General features: G+C 35.3%; 1 protein-coding gene across 6 annotated transcripts in view; it reads left to right on the plus strand.

Moving 5' to 3' along the window:
* ADK (adenosine kinase) overlaps positions 1-26,659 on the plus strand; it is a 566,335-nt gene that overhangs the window by 225,816 nt on the left and 313,860 nt on the right. For all 6 annotated transcript variants that reach the window (XM_017962928.3, XM_021944000.2, XM_017962924.3 and 3 more), the window contains 2 exons: positions 14,490-14,662; positions 18,839-18,947. In XM_017962928.3, coding sequence (XP_017818417.1) covers positions 14,490-14,662; positions 18,839-18,947 — 282 coding nt within the window. The remainder of the gene's footprint in view (positions 1-14,489; positions 14,663-18,838; positions 18,948-26,659) is intronic.

Consider the following 26,659-nt stretch of genomic DNA (forward strand, 5'->3'; position numbering starts at 1 on the left):
GAAAAATTGAAGAATTAGTTGAGTGTGATGGCTTGCACATGTAGTCCTAGCTACACAGGAGGCTGAGGCAGGGAGGATCACTTGAGCCCAGGAGTTCAAGGTTACAGTGAGCTATGATTGTACCACTGCACTCCAGTCTGAGTGACAGAGTGAGATTCCATCTCTAAAAAAATAATTGGTTACTTCTTTGCCCCACTCCCACTCATTGTCTTTCTCAAACATTTTTTTCTTCATAGCATTTCTTACAATTATACATTTTATTTCTGTGTAATGTTTTTGTTTGCTTTGCTTTGCATTTTATTTTGTGTGGAATCTCCATGAAAATAAGGACCAGTCTGACTTGTTCAAGTTTGTGGTTAAGTAACAGGATGGTACCTGACCCTTAGAACTATCTTTATAAATATCATTAGATTGGATTGACTGACTCAATTAATGAACAAATGAACAAACAAAATATTTATATTATATGCTGAAGTAGCAGTCCTGGACGTTGTACCTAATTTAGATTTTAATTTAACCTTGTTATTTTGATACTCGCTTTCCTTAATCAGTCATTGCATGTTCCTTATTGTAAGGTGGTTGTGTTTCTTTATCACAAAAAGAATAGTTCTTCTGCGGGAGCGGTGGCTCACACCTGTAACCCCAGCACTTTGGGAGGCTGAGACGGGTGGATCACAAGGTCAGGAGATTGAGACCATCCTGGTTAACATGGTGAAACCCTGTCTCTACTAAAAATGCAAAAAATTAGCCAGGCGTGGTGACACGTGCCTGTAGTCCCAGCTACTCGGGAGGCTGAGGCAGGAGAATCGCTTGAACCCAGGAGGCAAAGGTTGCAGTGAGCCGAGATAGCGCGACCGCACTCCAGCCTAGGTGACAGAGTGAGACTCTGTCTCAAAAAAAAAAAAAAAAAAAAAAAAATTCTTCGTTTAGCTATTAGCTTCTAGGCAAAATCTTAAATTTCAGAAAATAATTATACTCAGATAGTCATACTACCTGTCAGGGATACGTGTCAAAGGAAATATGAAGCAATAGCTTTAAAGTTGTCCCACACCCTCACCCTGTTTTTCTTTTGAAGGTATCATACTAAAGGAAGAAAGGGAAAAAGAGAAATATATGGTGTGAGTTCAAGTTTACTACTGTAAGTGTTTAAGAAAGGGCTCTGTTACCATGACAACAAATGCATGAATTTCAAGTGGAAAATTTTCAGTGTATGGGACTGATAAAATTGTAACATTCTGATTTTCTCTGGTATAGAATCGTTCTTTGTCAAGTTAAAAAAAAATCTGTTAATATATGTTAATATTAAATTTTTAAATGTTTTATGATATTGTTTTCAAATTGTTTATTATAACTTAAAATTATAGCCAAAAGAGTATACTTTGATAGATCTGTCAAGCAGAAAGTTAAGTATTTGATTTGACATTAAAAATTACTTTTCTAATCTGTACTAGATTTTTGCTAAATGGTAAATAAAATGGTAAATAGTTTCATGTAATGGGAGTTCTTGACAATAGAAAACGACCTGCCGCTTTATAGATTCCTTTGCCTTAAATGCTTGCTAACTCTGGTAGAGGAAAGCTGTTAAGCTTTAAGTGCTCTGTCATATTTGCAGGCTTTTATAGTGGAAGAGAACAGCAGTCAGCAATGATGATGGAATACTATGGCAGGTAGACTTAAAACACCATAAAGCACAGACGATTGTGTGTAATGCCTTGAATTGAATCCTTTTTGAATGAAATGATCAGCCATATGTGCCACCCTTATGGACCCTGGAAGAAGAGTAGAAGAAATGTGCCCTAATGCTAACTGTGCATGAAATTGCAGTGTTAGGAGATATTGACCAGATGTTTCAATCTCAACAAATGGCTTGTTATGTGACTGAGTGAAAATATCTTTGCTGCTTTGATCACACACACCTTGAAGGAAGGGGTAATTTAATAGAGGCTGTCATAGTTCATCATCGTCAATAAACTTTGACTTGACCTTTGCCTTATGTTTTTGATGTTGCTGCTGATAAGTGTTGATGGGCAGATGTTTACTGCCTTAAGGGATTTTGCTTTTTATAAAGTGTGTACTAGAAATAGTAAAGGAGAAGGATTTTCTCAATTCTTTTCTTATTCTTTGGTTACTAGTTGGCATGCTTCTCTGTGGATTTTGTAGAATTTCTGGGCAGATGCATTTGAGTGACATTCTTATGTCTAAAGATCACTTATGTCTAAAGATTCTTATGTCTAAAGATCACTGTTTCTCTAAAGGTTTCTTCGTTTCCTCACCTTTCTTTTTCTTTTTCTTTTTTTTCTCTCTCTCTCTTTTTTTTTTTTTTTTTTTTTTTTTTGAGACACAGTCTCACTCTGTCACCCAGGTTGGAGTGCAAGTGATGCAATCTCAGCTCACTGCAACCTCTACCTCCTAGGCTCAAGCAATCCTCTCACCTCAGCCTCCTGAGTAGCTGGAACTACAGGTACACACCACCATGCCTGGCTAATGTTTTATTTTTTCTAGAGATGTGGTTTTACCACGTTGCCCAGGCTGGTCTTGAACTTCTGAGCTCAAGCCATCTGCCTGCCTCAGCCTCCCAAAATGCTGGGATTGCAGGTGTGAGCCACCGCACCTGGCCCTTTCTCACCGTTCTGTCCTGGTTTTAAGTTACCACAATAAACTTCCTTGGTGATTTTTCTTTCTTATTTTATGTACAGCCTATTCTTTTGTTTTGATGAAAGTCACATTGAATAAAAATTTGACACCTATTGTAACACCATACCAGGTGCTGTGTTATTTTTTTTATCCCTAGTTTTGGAGACCTTTGGAATAAGTCCATGCTATTTTGTACCTCATTTTTGTTAGTCTTAAGAAATTGAGTGAAAGTTTCAGTAATATAATTTTTTTAAAATTATAAGATAATAGGATTTTAAAATTTTGGTAAATAGCTTTGGATTAAATGAGTTTCTTGTTTAATTTGATGCAGTTCTATAATCTTTTTGCTCTTTTTCTTGAAAAGAAAAAGGCTCCCTCACTGGCTATATCTGGGTTCTGCCTACACTCTTCCCTCACCTCCCCTTGGTGTAGTGGCCTAGACCCTCTTAGTCATCTAATGAAATCTGTGAATCCTCTCTTGAAAAACACATCAAAGTTTCCTTAAAATTTCAGGATGTTCATTGGATTCCCCCCCGCCCACCCCGCCGCATATACCCTGCAATGATAGGGGCCCTTGGACTTCAAGCAGACTAACAAAGCTTAGAAAATAAGATTCATACTCCTTCTTAGTGTTCTAGATATCTAACAGTTTGACATAGAAGTAACAATAACAGTGTTAGTGATACTGCTACAATAATTACAACAGTAATAATAATAAATAAAATTTACTCTCTGCCAACCTTATGCCAGATTCTATGCTGAACCTTTAACCTTTATTACTGGTTATATTGTTAATGATACCTCCAGATAGAGTATATTCAGCATACTTTTCTTCTGTACTTTTGGAAATACTGTATCTTTAGAATACAGATTTGAGTAAGAGATTATATGCATTTTGGTTCTAAGATGTTTTGGAATACTGAACTTTTACTTTTCTAATTCCAATAGTCAGTCTCTCTCTCTCTCTTTCTTTCTTTCTCTCTTTCTCGGCCTCTCTGCCATTATTCTTCCTCTGAAAATTAGCTATCCCACATAAGCCTCATATATCCCCTAATTCCTATTTGTAGTTGTGAGGGAGGAAAAATATTTTCCTTCTAAGTTCTCTGCTGTAAGACCCTTGTAACAAAAGACAAATTAACAAAAATTAAATACACTAATTTATATTCTAAGTTTTATGTAACATGGAGGGAAATGAAGACTTGAAGAAACAGTTAAACCTGGGCATTTTTATATTAGGTTTTATGAAGAGTGGAAGGGAAAGGCAATAGGAGAGAAAGGGATATGAACTAAGAGTAGTAAACTGAGGGGACCTTAGCAAGACCTGTTTGCTTAGATTCATCTCATGTCCTTCCATCTTCTGAGATAAGGATGTTTTTTTTTTCTGCATATAGTAAACATCCTCTCACATGCATGGTCTTATGATTTGCTTCAGAGGAAATCAGAAAGTCCTTCCTGCACCTGCTGTTCTCAAATTCCTTCAGCTTAAAATTTTCAGTATATCAAGTGCCATATTTTGGGGTAGTGTGTCCAGATCTCCGTTGTAGTTAAGTGTCAGCTTGGATAAAGTTTCTCATATTTATCTTAGGAAGTCTTCTTTGGCCACTCTGCAAAGACTAAGTTAGGTGCTACTTGCATGTGCTGCAGTAATTCCTATTATATATATAATCTCTTGTAATAAATAGTAACATATCTTGTATGTAAGCTTTATGTACCCTTAAATTGTAAGTTTTAAGAAGATAGAATCCTGGCTTTCCTGTTCACTTATTTGACAATTATTTAATTGCATAGAATGTAGCAGACACTCTTCTAGATTTGGAAACACACCCTACAACTCTTTTAAAGAAGCCAAGAAAACAGTCTTGAACAGCAAATTACCTTTAAGTGGAATTAATTCTATGATAGGAATGATACAGTTTGTTGAGGCAACATAAAACACAGGCATATAGACTGGGCACAGTTGTTCACACCTGTAATCCCAGCACTTTGGGAGGCCAAGGCGAATGGATCACTTGAGGTCAGGAGTTCGAGACCAGCCTGGCCAACGTGGTGGAACCCCATCTCTATTAAAAATGCAAATATTAGCTGGGCATGGTGGCGTGTGCCTGTAATCCCAGCTACTCGGGAGGCTGGGGTAGGAGAATTGCTTGAACCTGGAAGGCAGAGGTTTGCGGTGAGTCGAGATCGCACCACTGCTCTCCAGCCTGGGTGACAGAGCAAGACTCTGTCTCAAAAAAATAAAAAATAAATGACAATGGGCATACAGAACAGAGTTTAGGACAACCTTGTCTAGGTAAGTGAAACCTGAAACCTAAGTAGGAAGCTAGAAAGAACAAACAGAAACAGAATGAAGTATTCAGTGTACTGGAACATTGCATTCAAGAGTGTTAATGCTTAGGATGAACTTGGAGAGGAAGTTAGTGGTTCAATCATAAAGTTGTTTATGTTGAACCTTGCTTAAGATACTTAGGTAACGATTGAAGGACATCTTACGAAGAGCACTCAAAATGCAGTGGATTGGAGAAAAACAGAACTAAAAGCAGGGAGATGATTTAAGAAGCTTTTGCAAATGGTTGCATGGTTGGGAGGATGAAGTGACAGAATGGGAAATGATATCCATTGGGTAGAGGTTTCTTTTTGAGATAATGAAAATGTTCTGGAGTTACTGCTGATGGTTGCACAGCTATGTGAATAAACAGGAAACAACTGAATTGTACATTTTAAAGTGGCAAATTGTATGGTTATATGAATATATCTCAATAAATTTTTTTAAAATAGACTTTTATAGTAGTCTAATTGAGAGTAGATGGTGGCCTGTACTAAAGTGGTGTTAATAGAGGCAGGAGTAAAAATGTGTCAATAGGCAAAATAGGGTTGAGTAGGTATTTGGATATTCAGATCAGTCATATGAAGACAAGTATAAGCTAAAAATGAGGGGGTCTCAGCATATAGATGACAATTGAAACCATGAGAGTAGATTAGATCATATCCAGAGAAAGTATATAGGGTAAGAATTGTAGGTAACCTGGGAATCCAGGCCTGAGAAATGCTAAGGGATGGGAAGAAGGAAAGAAGCCTACAAAAGAGATAGAGAAGACTTCTTTATCCATTATTTATTACAATAATGTCCAACAAATAATAGGTGAGCAACAAATATTGGTGGAATGAATTGAATGAATATACACTAAAAATTCTTCATTTTATCATAGTATCAGGGCACTGTTGTCATCGTCATCTGTATTCTGCAATAGGCAGTGCCTTGAACACTTTGCTTACATTATCCTATTCAGTCCTCACAATAATTCCACAAGAAACATAATCTCTGAAAGAGTAGCTTGTTTACCAGCACATGGCTGGATGAACTTATATATCTGAGTCTAACGTTTATTTTTTTCTGCTAGGCCTAATATTCCCCAAATCTGTTCTGAGAATGTTAACAGATATTTACTAACAAAAATAACAATAGAACTATTTAGGGGAAAGAATAGGATTATTAGAAATTGATTTTTATTCATAGGATACTTGCCAGCAGGGGCAATGGAGCAGTTTTTTTAAGGAAAGAAGCATAACATACTAGTTATTCAGTGAGAATGAATTATTAATATTTATGAAAATCTTGTGTTTTACCCTGTCTCACTTGGTGGTATTGTAATCATCTGAGAATTTATCCTGTAAGTTATGTGATATTTGCTATTTTCCTAATCAATCTATTTCAGTTTTGATTTCCTCATCATCCTTTGCAGTCTGCTTGTTACTATTTCTCAGTTTTGACGTTTAATTTCTTTTAGTTGTGCTTTACAGTTTTTCTGAGATGCCTCATTGAGTTTTCTGTATAAAATTTCATGTCTTTGTCTTTTCTTGCAACTCTTTTAGTATCTAGGTGTCATTCTTCATCATTCTATTATGAATTGAATTAAAGCATATGGCATTATCTCAGAAGTGACTGCCTCTTGGGCATCATTGTCAGTTATATTGTCCTAAATATTGCATTTAGGTAATAAAAGGGAAATCTGCCCTGAAGGTAAAGTTAATATTAATAGAAATCTTTCCATATGTTGTTAAAGACTCTTGTTATGAAGTTTAATATGTCATTTATTTAGGCCTTATTTAAATTCAATTGTAAATTTTTTCCTTCTGGTTCCTTACCTTAATGAACCATCATCTCTTCTCATCATACTCTTTGCTCGAAAACCTTCATGTGTTGCTTTCTACCCTCAGAATGTTGCCTAAATTTCTTGAAGTGGTATTTAATGATCTGACCTACATCTACCTTTCCCAATTGTCTCTTCCCTCCCATATAGTTGCTCTGTCACTATACTCCTAATAGTCTTTTATTTCTATTTTTCATTGTTTTTGTTAATACTATATTCTTGTTTCCCAATCTGGGCACTAAGTCCCCTTAGGGTGCTGTAGCAAACACACAGAGAGTCTTCAGGGTATTTCAGAATTTCAAGGTAAACACAGTGACATCTATCAGACACAGCATGAACCACTAGCTCTAGATATTTCAGTTTTTGTTTTGTTTTGTTTTGTTTGAGATAGAGTCTCGCTGTGTCACCCAGGCTGGAGTGCAGTGGCATGATCCTGGCTCACTGCAACCTCCGCCTCCGAGTTCAAGCAATTCTCCTGCTTCAGCCTCCTGAGTAGCTGGGATTACAGGTGCATGCCACCATGCCCAGGTAATTATCGTATTTTTAGTAGAGATGGGGTTTCACCATGTTGGTCAGGCTGGTCTTGAACTCCTGACCTCATGATCCACCCACCTTGGCCTTCCAAAGTGCTGGGATTACAGGTGTGAGCCACTGCACCCAGCTTGGTATTTCAGTTTTAACATTAGATTACTACATTCCTTTTGGTGGCATTATACTCTGCAAAACTGGATCTTTGACGATTTCTGTGATAAAAAGCAAATACTGCCCCCAAATCAGTGTGAAACAAATGAGGGTGATGGTTACCAGTCTGATTCCAAGGTTTAAGAATTTTGCAGTGCCTAACAGGTACAAAATTGTTAGGAAATAAACACTTTTGGCCGAAACTAATTATTTAATAAGTGGATTTTCTGTCATCCTAGGGGCACCATGATAAAATTTCTAACATAGGAAAGGAGGCATGTACTGTATGCTGTACAACTCTTTTTTCTTTCTAGTTTGTAACCATTTTGGAAGATCATACTTGTCCTTCAAAGACCAGTTGATGCTGCTACCTGTCTTTGGGCCTTTCCTCATCCCCTCCCCTCCACTGCAATTAATCTCTCTCATGGTATTTTCTAGTAATATGCTTTTTTACTATTGCTGTTTAAGTTAAACTAATTGAAGTATTTATTTGAAGTTACCAATAATGGCTGTGGTTTTCCTATTCCTCCAGTTAGGTATAATTACTTAAAGTATAATGAGAGCCCTTTCCGTCTTTGTATAAAAGTGATGCAAATATAATAATAGAAACCCCATACTGTACTACAATGCATGGGTTATTAGTCAATTTCTTTTTATTTATTTTTTATTTATTTAGTTTTCTTTCTTTCTTTTTTTTTATTTTTATTTTTTGAAGGGAGTTTCACTCTTATTGCCCAGGCTGAAGTGCAATGGCGCAATCTCGGCTCACCGCAACCTCTGCCTCCCAGGTTCGAGTGATTCTTCTTACCTCAGCTTTCTGAGTAGCTGGGATTACAGGCATGCGCCACCACGCTTGGCTAATTTTTTGTATTTTTAGAGACGGAGTTTCTCCATTTTAGTCAGGCTGATCTTGAACTCCTGACCTCAGGTGATCTGCCTGCCTCGGCCTCCCAAAGTGTTGGGATTACAGGTGTGAGCCACTGCTACCGGCCTTGTTTGTAAATTTCTAATTCTTACTACATCCTTAAAAGATCATAGGTTATGTTACCCACATTTTATATTTGAAGAAGTTGACGTTTAGCAGTGTTAGTTTTTCTCACACCCACATACCTCCTAGTCTTTAGCTATTCTAGTTCCTTTGACTTTAATATTGATTATAGAATCAACTTTTTGATATCCTCAAAAATCCATTGAGAGTTTGGTTGGGATTTCATTGAACTTATGAATCAATTTGGGGAGAATTAATGTCTTAAGAATATTGAGTTTTCAAACCTATGTATGTAATATAGCTCTTTGTTTATATAAATTTTTTTTTTCCTCAGCAATCTTTCGTAGTATTCTGCGTATATGTCTTGCACATATTTGGTTAGATGTGTTTCTACATATTTCAATTTTGGTGGTATTATAAATATTGTTTTCTTAATTTTAATTTTCAACTCTTCTTTGAAAATTTATAGAACTACATTAGATTTTTGTATATTCATTTTAAGGTCTGAGACCTTGATTAACTTACTTTTAATTCTAGAGCATTCATGTGGATTCCTTATGATTTTACATATATTCCTTAAACATACACAGGTTGGTATCCAGCCATAGCCTCAAGGGTTACTCTGTAGATTTCAACTCATTCTTCTCTGAAAATCTTTTTTACAATTTCTAGTCTTCTGGCTCTCCTTGAATACTTATCTCTGTCCCCTCATTTTAGTGAGAATGCCAGGCTCTGTTTGCCTTCTTTCTCCCTCTCCATGGTGTGGAACTTACCTCCTGGCAGAGAGCCTGCATGATGTCAGGGCACACCTTGTTTCTTTCCTATCAGAGATCATAGTCCTACCATGCCTGTTATTCAATGTCTGAAAATTCTGTAGGTGTTTCCTTTTGGTTTTCTAGTTTAGAGTGCAATAGTAATTCTAGACCCTGCTAATCACTTATGACCAGAGCAGAAGTTAAAGTTTTTAACGTGTACTGTACATTTATGAACCAAGGGAAGGTGGGCAGTTTATTTTAGCTAAAAGAAGGAACATAATCAAAGGTTATAAACAAGGTTGAATCTCCATCCTGGAGAATCAAAATCTAGTAGTTGTGACTTTGTATTAGGAATATCATCATTTTTATCTTTTTATTCCCTGGCAGACATGCATTAAATGTGTGTTGATTGAGTATCAAAATGGTAAGAAATAGATTAGTTACATGTTGGTGAAACATTGTGTTTTAGATGTTTACAGATGTACTAAAATTTTAACAGAAATCTTTGCAAATTACTTATTAAATTTTCCTAAAGTGATTTTTAAAAATCTATTTCATTCTCAGTTATAACATCTTTACTCAGATTATTAAATGCTTTGAAGCAGTTAACATGGCTTCTTTTTTTTTTTAATGGCTGTTAAAAACATGTATTTTTAGGCTGGTTAAACTCTGGTTTTAGAATGACTTTTGAGTGGAAATCAGTGATCAAAAGCAAAGTTCTCACATTTTGTCAATATCTGAATACCAGAAATAGAATGTCAGGCAGTTTCCCATGTTGAAATATTCGATACTAAAAGGATAGCAAAGCTGCTGAATATTTCTACTATTTATGAATTTTTGCCTCGCAGGTTCAAATAATATTTATTTGTAATGGAAATATTTCAATTCATTTAAATCCTGATTATGGAGTAGTTAGTAAATCAGGTTTAAGCCTGACCGTGAGTTGCAGCACGCCAACATGGCACAGGTATACATATGTAACAAACCTGCACGTTATCCACATGTACCCTAGAACTTAAAGTATAATATAAATAAATAAATAAATAAAAAAGATATAGCCCTTATTTCAGACTGTAGTTTGAACATGTAGACTCTCTGATTATAACTAGGCTAAATTATATAATAATGACTTTCTTTTCACTGAACAAAGTTTGCTATTATTTTGATGACAAATTATTTAAGTAATCGTAGTAAAAGTTGCTATTGGCTCTGGTTTTATTTATTTTGCTATATATTATAGACATGATTGATCATTTAATCATACCTTATAGATAAATAAAAGTAAATTATAGAATAACACAGAAATTTTCTAAATTTATACTTTCACTAAGTTTAATAACACCTAGAAATTCTCTGTTAAATTTATACTTTCACTAATTGTAGAATAAAGTATTTTAAGTTAGGCATTTATACTGAGACATTTTATAATATTAAGTACTTCATGTTATTTACTCATTTTGATAAATGGAGTGATAATATCCAAAATGGAATAAATTAAGTTTAAATTATTGTTATTCTTTAAAGGAATGATTTAGCTACAGTATGTTTGTCCCACCTTTTAATTTTGAACATTTTCTAACTTACAGAATAGTAAAATGAACTTTTCTGTACCCTTCACATTGATCCACCAATTGTTAACATTTCAACACATTTGTGTTCTCTCTTTAAATAAATATATGTGTGTGTATTTTCCTCAGAATCATTTTGAAGTATTTATTCCTTATTCAAAAAATTAAGCATTGGTACTGTTTTCTGATGTATGATCAAGATTCCAGATGTAGCAGTTATTCTGATAGTGTCCTTGATAGCTGTTTAATTTTATTCTCAGTCCAGGATCCAATAAGAATCACACATTACATGTATTAGTACTATTTCTTTAATATACTTTCCTCTCATCTTTTTGGTCAAGGCATTTTCTTTAAGAGTCCAACCCAGTTGAATGCAATATGTGCCACCTTGTGGACTTATTCTCATTATTTTAGGCAATAATAGTACGTAAGTGACACTGTGTATTTCCCATTGCATCACATCATAAGGTTTATGGCTTTATTGATAATGCTAATTGATAATGGTTAAGATAGCATCCCTCAGGTTTCTTGCATAGAACCTTCTTCCCTTTCCCCATTTCATATTTGTATTTTCCTTATCCTGTTCAGCAAACCTAGTTCCCAACAGCATCAACTTTATATTCATTTGCTCTATCCTACAGTACACACAAAATAGTTTAACCAATAACATAACCAATAATAAACCTACTAAATAAAGTTTATTTGTTGTTTTTGTTCCTTATAATATATTCCATCAAGACTGTATTGTCATAAGAGCATACTGAAAAATTATTTACATTATTTTTTCTATGTATTTATGTTACAATTTGATACCTTCTTTGATTTTTCATTGTTATATTCAACTTCATAATTTGTTTTTCTTCTAATGGAATTTGAAATTCAAATTAAATTTTATTATTTGAAAATGCAAAATTTTCATGTTTCAGAAGTCAAATTTGAATGTAATGCTATATTCAGAGAACTCTTCTGTTCCTATTCCTCTACTCCTTTCCCAGTCACTCTCATAGAAAATCATTTTTCATTTCTAGTTTATTCTTTCTGTGTTTCTTTTTATAAAATTAGCAAACACAAAATTATATATACATTCTAATGTATGTATATAGTATAGTATCTCTACTAAAAGAATATATATGGCTGAGTGAGGTGGCTTTCACCTGTAGTCCCGACTACTCAGAAGACTGAGCTGGTAGGATCTGTTGAATTCAGGAGTTCGAGGCAAGAAAATATATATACACACACACACACACACGTATATACATACACATACATTCTCTTTTATGTAATAAAAACCATAACATTAACTTTACCATCTTAACCATTTTTAAATGTACCAATTAGTATATGTATGTTGTTACATAGTTGACTTCTAGAACTTTTTCATCTTGCAACACTGAAACTCTGTACCCGCTAAACTCTAATTCTCCGACTTCCCTCCCTCAAGTCCTTGGTAACCAACTTTCTACTTACGTTTCTATGATTTTGACTACTTCAGCTACTTCCTATGAATGGAATCATACAATATGTGTCTTTTTTGTGACAGATCTTATTTAACTCAGCAAGTCCTTGATGTTCATGTATGTTGTAGCATGTGACGGGATTTCCTTCTTTTGTCTCTTTATCCTTTAATTGTTGATGGACGTGTGGATTGCTTGTACCTCTTGGCATTTATGAATATTGCTGCAGTGAACATGGACATGCAAATATCTCTTTGAGATCCTGCTTTGAATTCTTTTGACTGTATACCCAGAATTGAGGTTGCTTGATTGTTTGTTAATTTAATTTTTAATATTTCTTTTAGGAAGCTCCATACTGTGTTCGTAGTGGCTGCACCATGTTACATTTCCACCAACGCTACACAAGGGTTCATTCACTTCTCCATATTTTGCCAGCATTTTTTGTTTTCTGTGTTTTCGGTAGTGACCGTCCTGATCAGTATGAAGTGATATCTCATTTTGGTTTTGATTTCCCTGATGATTACTGATGTTGAACATTTTTTCTTGTGCTTATTGGCCATTTGTATATCATTTTTGGAGAAATGTCTATTCAAATCCTTTGCCCATTTTAAGATCATGTTATTTGTATTTTTATTGTTCATTTAGAAGTTTGTTATATATTCTGGATATTAACCTTTCATTGGATATATGGTTTGGAAATAAGTTGTCTTTTCACTCTGTTGGTTGTCTCCTTTGCCATGCAGAAGTTAAGCTTGATATAATCACATTTATCTGTTTTTGTTTTTGTTGTCTGTGCTTTTGTGTGATATTTATGAAATCATTGCTAAATCCAATGTCCTGAAGCTATCCCCCTATATTTGAAAATAATATATATCAAGTTTTATTCTTTTTTAAACAAAGCTTTTATACCTTTGAGACTTGACTTTTTTTTAAAGTTAACAAAATATCCTGGAAATTATATAGATGGAGTGTTCCATAGAGCTTTTCCTTGTTTTCCATTGTTTTGTTGGGGTTTTTGAATGGCTGTGTGGTATTCCGTTACATGGATATACCATAGTTTAATCGACTGATCTTCTACGGGTGGACTTCTAGTTTGTTTCCAACATTTTGCATTACAAATAACATCTCAATACTTATATATGTGTTGTTTTATATTGTGGATGAGTCTCTAGAATTGGGATTGCTGATCATCAAGCTGTTACTATATCTCATTCCTACAGTTTTATCTTTGTTACTTTTTTCCTCTCCTCATCCTTTTACCTCTCAAATATGCATGTATTTCTTTTCTATTCCAAATATTCAAGAACAGATTTTATAAAACTTTATCTTGATGTCTTTTGACTTTGTATATAGATTATTTGTAGGTTATTTTGCTACCTCTAAGTGTTCAAAACCAAATAGGTGTTAGCTATGGAATCACTAAAGAATATTAGAACCCTCAGGGATTTGAGCTAATTATGAAAGGTAAAATGTTCAAATCTGTGAAATGTATGCATCTTACAAGAAGTCCATTGTCATTAAAATTTATAATAATTACTTTAATGAAAAAATGAGATATTTGTAATTAGAACTATAACACTATTTCTGAATTTTTAGAAGAATTTTTTAGATACGAGCATGTTTTAGCTTAATTTATGTATGAATTACTACAATAAGTATGACAATCATAGTAACAGCCACAGCTAATATATGTTGTTTACTATGTGCTGGGTACCTGCTCAGCAATGCATGTACATTAATTTACATCATTTCAATTAATCCTCAACGACCTTATGAGATGTATTTGTAATTATATCTCCACTTTAAACATGAGTGAAGTGAGAAATGTTAAGTGATATGCTCTAACATGCTCTAACTCATGCAGTTAGTAAGTGGCAGAAGTAATATTTGAACCCAGACAGTCTGCAATCAAGATGGATTCTGCTCTTTTTATGACAATGCTAGACTTCTTATATTGGGACCCACTATTATTTTCCTATATCAGGCCAGCATTTGTCTTAAGGTCTGTATGATTTTAGCTGCTGAGTCCTTAACCACTCTATGTACTTAATTTCTCTCCCCAATGCAGTATAAGATATTACATGGTTGTTATATCAAGTTTTTTTTTTTTTTTTATCGTGATAGCACAGAATTGAAATTCCATTCATAACAGCCACAGTTTCTCACAAAGCATTTTTTTCACATCACTATCCGTGGCAGAATACTGAACTATGTTTACCATTTTTTTGACCCATTAAATTATTTATGTTCCTGTTTTACAGTGGATGATTCAACAGCCACACAAAGCAGCAACATTTTTTGGATGCATTGGGATAGATAAATTTGGGGAAATCCTGAAGAGAAAAGCTGCTGAAGCCCATGTAGATGCTCATTACTATGAGCAGAATGAGCAGCCCACAGGAACTTGTGCTGCATGCATCACTGGTGACAACAGGTCAGTGTAATTCCAAGGGAAGCACTATACTAATTGGCTGTTTTAACACTGGTAAAATCTGAATTCCAATGTGAATTTGGAATTTTGACTTTATAATTCCTTTTAATGTTTGATAAATGCTTATTCCTTATATCAGTTTTCCTGTGTTGTTTTTAAATTTACTTTTGTTAAACATGCAGTTGAAATCATGAGGCATGTGGAATAAAAGTTTGAGATTATTTAGTCTAGCCTCTACTTTTTATAATTAGAATCAGAAAAGGCAGATAGCTTGCTCAATGCCTTGTAGCTAATTTGTTGCAATACTTGAATTAGAAAGAATATTCTTTTCACCATATCCTGAGGTTGGAATATTAGAATGAGAGAGAGAGAGAGAGAGAGAGTGTATGTGTGTGTGTGTGTGTGTGTGTGTGTGTATGTATTTTATGTATATAAAATACAACATTCCATTCAGGCTCATATGACTTAGTCATCTGAATGATCATCTAAACCATTTCTGGCAAATAGTAATTCATTCATATTAAATAAACTCAGTCATGGGTAATATACCACTAACGAAGCAACCAAGTATAGTTCTATACACCCTTACTTATTAGAAAAGTATTCTTTATATGAAATTGAAATATCTCTGTCAGGCCCCTCCATGTGTTGGTTGATTGTTCCTTTGTTCCCAAATGGAGATACTCCTTCAATGTATTCATGATTTGCTAACGTTATTACCATATTAGCACAGGCTTTTTTCCCCTTTGCAAGGGAAAAACAAAATAACTGCCCTACCAATTATTATATTGTTGGAATAATCAAAGATGACCTCTTTTTAAATAGTGATTCACTAGAAATTTTGCATTACTTATAGTTGGAAATATGTAGTCTGTCCTCTTCCATTCCCTATCTCCTTTCTTTTCCCATCTTCCCTTCCTTTTTTCTCTCTTCATCCTCCTTTATTTCCTTCCTCCTCTCCGCCGCCATCTTGCTCCATTTCTTCTATTTAGCCATTTTATTGCTCCCTACTTGACCTTCAGCAGAGGTATATTAGGGAATGGACTATTCTAGAGACTGGGGACCAATAAGCACAGTATTTACTGAATAACCAAAGTACAGTATTCAAAAATTATTAGGGTATGAAAGGCATTTTCAGACTTTTCCTTTAATTTTGTTTTTTATATACAGGAGAACTTCATGATTTTAAGGTTTCAGTAAACATTGAAATGTGGGATTCAAAGATTAAAAAAAAAAAACTAAAAGTGTTGAAATATGCTTGTTTAGACCTTTGCCCTTAGTTTTCCCAAGGCCAGCCTTAATCTGTAGGTGCAAAGTTTTACCATTCGTGAGAAGTAGGTCAAATTTTCTTCTGAGATCACTTAGGCTACAGTAATATTACTAAATTGTTTTGGTATGCTAAATTGCTGTCTTAAAGAACAGTGATGGCTGGGTGCAGTGGCTCATGCCTGTAATCCCAGCACTTTGGGAGGCCGAGTCGGGTGGATCACCTGAGGTCAGGAGTTCGAGACCAGCCTGGCCAACATGGTGAAACTCTGTCTCTACTAAAAATACAAAAATTAGCCAGGCGTGCACCTGTAATCCTAGCTACTCAGGAGACTAAGGTAGGAGAATTGCTTGAACCTGGGGGGTGGAGTGAGCCAAGATTGTGCTACTGCACTCCACCCTGGGCAACAGAGCAAGATTCTGTCTCAAAACAAAACGAAGCAACAACAAAGAGAGAGAGAGAACAGTTATGATAATATAAGATCTCCTAGACGTCAAAAACTTAACTTTTATACTAATTTGATAGTTATAGTGATATTGTTCAGATGATATGGGAATCAAAAATTGGGGGGAAATCTTCAGTATCTAAATCATTATCTAAATTCTGGAAGCTAATACAGTTGGATCAATTTTTTTGGATAGGTCCGGTAACCTTTGCTGCCACTATCAAAAACTCAGAAATTGGCCAGGCATGGTGGTCACACCTTGTAATCCTAACACTTTAGGGGGCCAAAGCAGGCTGATCACTTGAGCTCAGGAGTTTAAGACCAGCCTGGGCAACGTGGCGAAACTCCATCTCTACAAAAAATACAAAAATTAGTTGGAGATGGTGGCATGTATCTGTGGTCCCAGCTGCTCGAGAGGCTGAGGTGGAAGGATCGCTTGAGTCCCGGAGGTTGAGGCTGTGGTGGACTGGGGTTGTGCCACCCACTGTACTTCAGTCTGGGCAAAAGAGTGAGCCCCTGTCTCAAAAACAAAAAACAAAACAAAAAATTTCAGAAATCGAAGTGTTTGGGTAATTCAGTATCTTTCTTGATCCAGGTTCTTCCTCTTCAAAGTCAGAATCAAATACATTGGGATAATAAGAATACTCATATTTTTCTGGTCAGGCATGGCGGCTCATGCCTGTAATCCCAGCACTTTGGGAGGCCAAGGCAGGTGGATCATTTGAGGCCAGGAGTTCGAGACCAGCCTGGCCAACATGATGAAACCCTACCTCTACTAAAAATACAAAAAAACTAGCCAAGTGTTGTGGCGGGCACTTGTAATCCCAGCTACTTGGGAGACTGAGGCAAGAGAATTTCTTGAACCCGGAGGCAGAGGTTGCAGTGAGCCAAGACGGAGCTATTGCTCTCTAGCCTAGGCGACAAGAACGAAACTCCATCTCAAAAAAATAAAAAAGGATACTTTTATTTTTCTTTTGGAGAAACTGTAGTTTCCCATCAAAAAGTCATTGTATTATCAAAGTAGAGTTTAGTATCTGGTACCAGAAGTGTTTGCTTTTATTTAGTAGCCATTTTGTCAAAATTTTCCTAAAGTCACAATTACTAAAATATTTTTATAAATTAGGTCTAAATTTTCTTAAGTTTGTAATATAGTTATTTTGTATTTGGATATGTTGATGCATATTACTCTTTCTTTCCTTCGTTTACTTGAACATAAACAGATGTATCCTTTAGTAGTAAATTGGCAGATGGATGAGTGGAAAGACGTTTTGGAAGAGAATTGAGATTTTTTTTTTTTTAACAGTGTAATCGAACATTTTACCAAAGTCTGAAATGATAAGATTTTTTTATAAGCTATAACTGTTACAATTTAATAAGAAAAAGAGAAAAATTGGCAAGTAATTTTTTAAATTCTGAAGCAGTATGAGGAAGGAAAGTATTTGTATTATTTAATAATGTAAATAATTATTGTATTTATTTTTAATTAAACAAACCAAGTGACACTTGTAGCAGGATTTTATTTTTTATTTATTCATTTTTTTATTTTTTTTTTTAGAGATGTGGTTTTGCCTTTTTGCCCAGGCTGGAGTGCAGGTGGCATGATCATAGCTCATTGCAGCCTCAAACTCCTGGGCTCAAGCAATCCTCCCACCTCAGCTTTCTGAGTCCCTAGGACTATAAGTGTGCACCACTACCCCCAGCTAATTTTGAAAATTATTTTGTAGAGATGGGATCTGGCTGTGTTGCCCAGGCTGACCTGAAATTCCTGGTATCAAGCAATCCTCCCGCCTTGGCCTCTGAAAGAGCTGGGATTTCAACTTTGAGCTACTGCACCCAACCTGTAGCAAGATTTTAAATGCAGTATCCTGCTTAGATATTCTATTTCTAAAACTGGACCAGTCAAGGGACTTTTCAACTGTAGAAAACAATTCTAATTGATTTCAGTCCTTAGAATATAATGGTTTACAAATTAACTCCTCTTAGTGAATATGGTCTACATTTGTAAGCGTCTTTTGTGAAATTAATTCCATACTTGGCTTTTAAAGCCTTCGATTAAATAGACAATTATAGTATGTTGATATTTATTTTTATCAAGATATTTTTCTACTATAAAAAATGTTTTTAGTTGCATAGATTTCTTTTTATATAATGAGTTAGCTTTATTTCTTAACTGCATTTTGAACTATTAAGGTGTAAAAAGTAGGTCCTATTTTACTATCAAAAGGCAACTTAAATGCCAATTTCTTTCTCAGAATATCAGGTGTTGTTTAGAACAAAAATTATCATAGATGCCTCAGAAAGTTCTCAAAACAAAATTAGTATTTATATTTATTTAAAAATCAATAACATCAGTTTTGAAGAATTAAACTGTAAGTTGTAAAATTTGCAAAAAATATTGGTAACTATCTATAGAAATATATGCTAAGTTTGGCTATAATATTACTTGCTTATTCTTTGGTTGTTTTAGGTCCCTCGTAGCTAATCTTGCTGCTGCCAATTGTTATAAAAAGGAAAAACATCTTGATCTGGAGAAAAATTGGATGTTGGTAGAAAAAGCAAGAGTTTGTTATATAGCAGTAAGTACTTACCTAATTCAAATCTCTGGTACATATTTACATGATGGATTATAGTTGTTGTCTGATATATATTTTAAAGTAATTATCTTTTATTTACCGTACAAATTATTTACCTATCTCAAAGCATATGTTAGATTCACTATTGTGAATATAGAACAGAAATAATTATCTTTCTATGGGTAACATAATTTGTATTATTTATCTTCATGTCTACCTATTTTTGGATACATTATGCATAGGTGCTTCCCAACCAAGTGCAGAATTCTATATTAAATCAATTTCCTAATATATTTTAAAATAATTCTACAAACTTACATCTTACATTTGTAGGCAACTTGCATTGTGCAGAAAAATATTAGTAGTATATATATTCACTGCAAATAGTTTGAGCTGATTTGCCTAAAAAACTTAATTGCTATTTATTCCATAGTAATTACCATGACACCTCTTAATTTAATATTTCAAAAACATTGATCGTGACAAATCTCTTAAATCTGGGAATAAGGGCAGGGTGTTATTTGAATTATTAAGTCTTCTGACATAAAAATAATTGGTTAAGAATTTATTTCTAAAATAGGACTGTACCAAAAATTCTTCTGAATTAATCACCCCATGATTACCTTGTTTTTATTTAATGTGTGTTAAATGTGGCTATACACAAATAAGTAGATACCTATGAAAAATTAAAAGCATCTCATATGCATGTAATATATGGATTTGGTATAACAGCTGCTGCCATTTCACTACCTGAGCTGTGTGAAATAGCTGGTAAGATGCATAAAAATTGATTATCCTACTAGTAGGAACATGTTTATTGAAAATATAATTATTTCTTTCAGTCTAATGTTAATGTCTCCTACAGCATGTTTATGTGCACTGTTCTAGGCTTTACAACATTGTTATTGATTCCTCTGTATACCAAATCCTACCCCTTTATAACTGTCAAATAAATGCTTACATTGAGAAGATTATATAACGGAAAGTTATACTATCTTTTCTGCCAGTATGTGAGAAAAACATTTCAAGGATTAAATATTTTTTCCCCTTTATCATTTCCATTTCATTTTATTTCTCAAATTGGTCTCATGTTCATTCCATTTTTCAAATCTTGTTACTATATTTTTTGTAGTGTGATTCTTTAGGGGGGATTTATGTACTATTTCAAACCATCTTACACGTGAAAGTCTGATTTTCAAAAAGCACCATGTTTAGAGTTTGGCATAATTTATTGATATTTGTTGACTATGAACTAAGACAGTGTATTCTGATGAAAAAGTATATTTAACTTGACAATTACAGTCTTCTGTGTTTCAGTATATATTTGTTCAATCCTGTATTGTGAGCCAACTTGCAAACAACTCATAGTTATAATGATTATACAGTATAACACGTCTGGTCAACTTTGGGTGAATGGAACTTTTATGAAAGTATAGATTCAACTTGCAGAAAACTTATAGTTTTAGCATTTATGCACTATATTGTATCTAGCCATATTTGGGTGAATAGAGTTTTATAGTAGTGTTAAATATTTATACCTAATGTGCAATTTTGTATAGCATAAAGTGATCAGCTTTGGTCAAATTAATAAGGCAAATGGGATTATTTTTGACATTTGGGTGGTGTATTCAGCTAGAAGAAATAACAAAATGGATTTCAGTTGTTATCTGTGATGCAGGTGTTAGCTTGTAGCTTCTGTTTCAGCAGTTTCATAAAAACAATGATCTCTTACGTTGCCAGATAAATCTATACTCTTCTCATAGCTTGGCTTATTCCTAAATAGTTCTGAAAATAGTAGACTCATATTGGATGCTTGGGATGCTGTATATTCTTAGTGAACATTTAACAAATATTTTCTTGGTGATTAACTAAGAGCATAATTCGTATTCATTGAAATCTGTGAACTTCCTTTTGAAATATAATGTTACTTCCACAAAGACACTGCAGGTTTTACAAATCTGTAATTCCCTTTGATTTCAGAGCATCCTGAAATGAGATGTAGTCTAGTCTAGTTTTTTCTTGGCATATGGTCAAACCATAAATTAAATGGGCTGCCCCATACTTTCTGGTTCTATGAGGTCAGCAGTCTCATTACATTATCATCATAAACTAATGAGGTTTAAGAAGTTAAAGTTTTGGGGGCTCTTTAATTCTAAAATGTTTTTGATCTAAGGAAGCAACTCAGTTTATCTATTAAACAAATTTCTGTAACTAAAACATCTGTCTGCATCACATAAGCTAAACCAGATCTACGTACTCAGCTCTACTTCTTCACACTAGTCTCTAAACTAGCAGTGTTTAATGAATATTAAGAAAATTGCAAACCTTCTTCTTCATTTTCTTCACCATATAATTCACTGAGTAAGTTCACACTGGAAACCTTCCTGATTGAAAAGCTAAAATTGAATATGGATACACCAGCATCCTCTTTGGGTTTAAATACAGTGTCAAGCAAGATCTTTTAAAATTTATTTTTTATCTTTCATAATAAATGTTTCATTTTATGCCATGTAAATTCAGTTTTTCCATGTTTAAACCAACTTCTCAGATTCTTCGTTAGCAAGTAATTATTGACTACTGGTTATGGTGACTAGGTAATTATGTTTTTGAAAACATAAGTCTCAGGTTCTCTTCACCTTAGAATTATCTAAGGGATGTGTCTGCTTTTCCTCACTTAAATAATATTTCCTGACTAGGCATGGTGGTTTATGCCTGTAGTTCCAGTGCTTTGGGAGGCCAAAGCCAGTGGATTGCTTTTGGCCAGGAGATTGAGTCCAGCTTGGGCAACATAGTGAGACCCCATCTGTGCCAAAAAAAAATTCTTTTAAATTAGCAATGCATAGTGGCACTCACCTGTAGATCTAGTTACTTGGGAGACTGAGGCAGGAGGATTACTTGAGCCTAGGAATTAGAAGTTACATTGAGCTATAATTGTGCCACTATACTCCAGCCTAAGCGACAGAGCAAAATCCTGTCTCAAAAAAAAAAAGAAAAGAAAAGGAAAAATAATATTTCTTAAATTAGACCTGTAAGACTTATTCAGGAAAGGCTTACGAAAAAGAATAGTACATTGGAGCCATTAATTTTTCTACATTATGTATTTCCTTCTTTTATATTCTTAACTTTTATTTTTACTTTTGATTTTTTTGCGACTGAACCTTGCTGTGTTGCCCAGGCTGAAGTGCAGTGGTGCAATCGCAGAATGCTGCAACCTGCGCCTCCCAAGTATAAGCAATTCTTGTGCCTCAGGCTCCCAAGCAACTGGGACTACAGGCATGCACCACCATGCCCTGCTAGTTTTTTGTGGGTTTTTTTTTAGTAGAGATGGGTTTCTCTATGTTGGCCAGGCTGGTCTCGAACTCCTGGCCTCAAGTGATCCACCCACCTTGGCCTCCCAAAGTGCTAGGATTATAGGCATGAGCCATTGTACCCGGCCTTAATTTTTTTTTTTTTTTTTTGAGGCAGCATCTTGCCCTGTGGTCTAGGCTGCAGTGCAGTGGTACACTCATGGTTCACTGCAGCCTTGACTACCTGGGATCAAGCAATACTCCCACATCAGCCTCCTGAGGTGCTGGAACTACAGGTGCATACCACTGTGGCTGACTTTTTTTTTTTTTTTTTTTTACTTTTTAATTTTTTTTTTTATACTTCAAGTTATGCAGGTTTGTTACATATGTATACCTGTGCCATGTTGGTGTGCTGCACCCATTAACTCCTCATTTACATTAGGTATTTCTCCTAATGCTATCCCTCCCCACTCCCCCCACCCCATAACAGGCCCCAGTGTGTGATGTTCCCCAACCTGTGTCCAAGTGTTCTCATTGTTCACTTCCCACCTATAAGTGAGAACATGTAGTGTTTGATTTTCTGTCCTTGTGATAGTTTGCTCAGAAGTTTCCAGCTTCATCCATGTTCCTACAAAGGACATGAACTTATCCTTTTTTATGGCTGCATAGTATTTCATGGTGTATATGTGCCACATTTTCTTAATCCAGTCTATCATTGATGGACATTTCGGTTGTTTCCAAGTCTTTGCTATTGTGAATAGTACCACAGTAAACATACATGTACATATGTCTTTATAGCAGCATGATTTATAATCCTTTGGGTATGTACCCAGTAATGGGATGGCTGGGTCAAATGGTATTTATAGTTCCAGATCCTTGAGGAATCGCCACACTGTCTTCCACAATGGTTGAACTAGTTTATAGTCCCACCAACAGTGTAAAAGCATTCCTATTTCTCCACATCCTCTCCAGCACCTGTTGTTTCCTGACTTTTGAATGATCACCATTCTTACTGGTGTGAGATGGTCTCTCATTGTGGTTTTCATTTGCATTTCTCTGAAGACCAGTGGTGATGAGCATTTTCTCATGTGTCTGCTGGCTGCATAGATGCCTTCTTTCGAGAAGTGTCTGTTCATATCCTTCACCCACTTTTTGATGGGGTTGTTTGATTTCTTCTTGTAAATTCATTTAAGTTCTTTGTAGATTCTGGATATTAGCCCTTTGTCAAATGGGTAGATTGCAAAAATTTTCTCCCATTCTGTAGGTTGCCTCTTCACTCTGATGGTAGTTTCTTTTGCTGTGCAGAAGCTATTTAGTTTAATTAGATCCCATTTGTCTGTTTTGGCTTTTGTTGCCATTGCTTTTGGTGTTTTAGTCATGAAGTCCTTACCCAGGCCTGTGTCCTGAATGGTATTGCCTAGGTTTTCTTCTAGGGTTTTTTATGGTTTTAGGTCTAACATTTAAGTCTTTAATCCATCTTGAATTTTTTTTATATAAGGTGTAAGGAAGGGATCCAGTTTCAACTTTCTACATATGGCTACCCAGTTTTCCCAACACCATTTATTAAATATGGAATCCTTTCCCCATTGCTTGTTTTTGTCAGGTTTGTCAAAGATCAGATGGTTGTAGATGTGTGGTATTATTTCTGAGGGCTCTGTTCTGTACCATTGGTCTATATCTCTGTTTGGGTACCAGTACCATGCTGTTTTGGTTACTGTAGCCTTGTAGTGTAGTTTGAAGTCAGGTAGCGTGATGCCTCCAGGTTTGTTCTTTTGGCTTAGGATTGTCTTGGCAATGCAGGCTCTTTTTGAGTTTCACATGAACTTTAAAGTAGTTTTTTCCAATTCTGTGAAGAAAGTCATTGGTAGCTTGATGAGGATGGCATTGAATCTATAAATTACCTTGGGCAGTACAGCCATTTTCACGATATTAATTCCTACTATCCATGAACATGGAATGTTCTTCCATTTGTTTGTGTCCTCTTTTATTTCGTTGAGCAGTGATTTGCAGTTCTCCTTGAAGAGGTCGTTCACATCCCTTGTAAGTTGGATTCCTAGGTATTCTTTTTGAAGCAATTGTGAATGAGAGTTCACTCATGATTTGGCTCTCTGTTTGTCTGTTATTGCTGTATAGGAATTCTTGTGATTTTTGCACATTGATTTTGTATCCTGAGACTTTGCTGAAGTTGCTTATCAGCTTAAAGAGATTTTGGGCTGAGACAATGGGATTTTCTAAATATGCAGTCATGTCATCTGCAAACAGGGACAATTTGACTTCCTTTTTTCCTAATTGAATACCTTTTATTTATTTCTCCTGCCTGATTGCCCTGGCCAAAATTTCCAATACTATGTTGAATAGGAGTGGTGAGAGAGGGCATCCCTGTCTTGTGCCAGTTTTTAAAGGGAATGCTTCCAATTTTTGCCCATTCAGTATGATTTTGGCTGTGGGTTTGTCATAAATAGCTCTTGTTATTTTGAGATATGTCCCATCAATACCTAGTTTATTGAGAGTTTTTAGCATGAAGGGCTGTTGAATTTTGTCAAAGGCCTTTTCTGCATCTATTGAGATACTCATGTGGTTTTTGTCTTTGGTTCTGTTTATATGCTGGATTACGTTTATTGATTTGCATATGTTGAACCAGCCTTGCATCCCAGGGATGAAGCCCACTTGATTGTGGTGGACAAGCTTTTTGATGTGCTGCTGGGTTCAGTTTGCCAGTATTTTATTGAGGATTTTTGCATCAATGTTCATCACGGATATTGGTCTAAAATTATCTTTTTGTTGTGTCCCTGCCAGGCTTTGGTGTCAGGATGATGCTGACCTCATAAAATAAGATAGGGCGGATTCCCTCTTTTTCTGTTGATTGGAATAGTTTCAGAAGGAATGGTACCAGCTCCTCTTCATACCTCTGGTAGAATTCGGTTGTGAATCCGTCTGGTCCTGTACTTTTTTTTGTTGGTAGGCTATTAATTATTGCCTCAATTTCAGAGCTTGTTTTTGGTCTATTCAGGGATTCAACTTCTTCCTGGTTTAGTCTTGGGAGGGTGTATGTGTCCTGGAATTTATCCATTTCCTCTAGATTTTCTAGTTTATTTGCGTAGAGGTGTTTATAGTATTCTCTGATGGTAGTTTGTATTTCTGTGGGATCGGTGGTGATATCCCCTTTATCATTTTTTATTGCGTCTATTTGATTCTTCTCTCTTTTCTTCTTTATTAGTCTTGCTAGCAGTCTGTCAATTTTGTTGATTTTTTCAAAAAACCAACTCCTGGATTCATTGATTTTTTGAAGGGTTTTTTGTGTCCCTATCTGCTTCAGTTCTGCTCTGATCTTAGTTATTTCTTTCCTTCTGCTAGCTTTTGAATGTGTTTGCTCTTGCTTCTCTAGTTCTTTTAATTGTGATGTTAGGGTGTTGGTTTTAGATCTTTCTTGCTTTCTCTTGTGGGTATTTAGTGCTATAAATTTCCCTCACACACTGCTTTAAATGTGTCCCAGAGATTCTGATACGTTGTGTCTTTGTTCTCATTGGTTTCAAAGAACATCTTTAATTCTGCCTTCATTTCGTTATGTACCCAGTAGTCATTCAGGAGCAGGTTGTTAGCTTTCCATATAGTTGTGTGGTTTTGAGTGAGTTTCTTAATCCTGAGTTCTAATTTGATTGCACTGTGGTCTGAGAGACAGTTTGTTGTAGTTTCTGTTCTTTTACATTTGTTGAGGAGTGCTTTGCTTCCAACTGTTTGGTCAGTTTTGGAATAAGTGCAATGTGGTGCTGAGAAGACTGTATATTCTGTTGATTTGGGTTGGAGAGTTCTGTAGATGTCTATTAGGTCTGCTTGGTGCAGAGCTGAGTTCAAGTCTTGGGTATCCTCATTACCTTTCTGTGTTGTTGATCTGTCTACTGTTGACAGTGGGGTGTTAAAGTCTCCCATTATTATTGTGTGGGAGTCTAAGTCTGTTTGTAGGTCTCTAAGGACTTGCTTTATGAATCTGATTGCTCCTGTATTGGGTGCGTATATATTTAAGATAGTTAGCTCTTTTTGTTGAATTGATCCCTTTACCATTATGTAATGGTCTTCTTTGTCTCTTTTGGTCTTTGTTGTTTTAAAGTCTGTTTTATCAGAGACTAGGATTGCAACCCCTGCTTTTTTTTTTTGTTTTCCATTTGCTCGGTAGATCTTCCTCCATCCCTTTATTTTGAGCCTATGTGTGTCTCTGCACGTGAGATGGGTCTCCTGAATACAGCACACTGATGGGTCTTGACTCTTTATCCAATTTGCTAGTCTTTTTCTTTTAATTGGGGATTTAGTCCATTTACATTTAAGGTTAAATGCATCCTCCACCTCCCGGGTTCACACCATTCTTCTGCCTCAGCCTCTCGAGTAGCTGGAACTATACACGCCCGCTAGCATGCCAGGCTAATTTTTTGTGTT

The sequence above is a fragment of the Papio anubis genome, chromosome 11, assembly GCF_008728515.1.
Source record: "Papio anubis isolate 15944 chromosome 11, Panubis1.0, whole genome shotgun sequence".
NCBI lineage: Eukaryota > Metazoa > Chordata > Mammalia > Primates > Cercopithecidae > Papio > Papio anubis.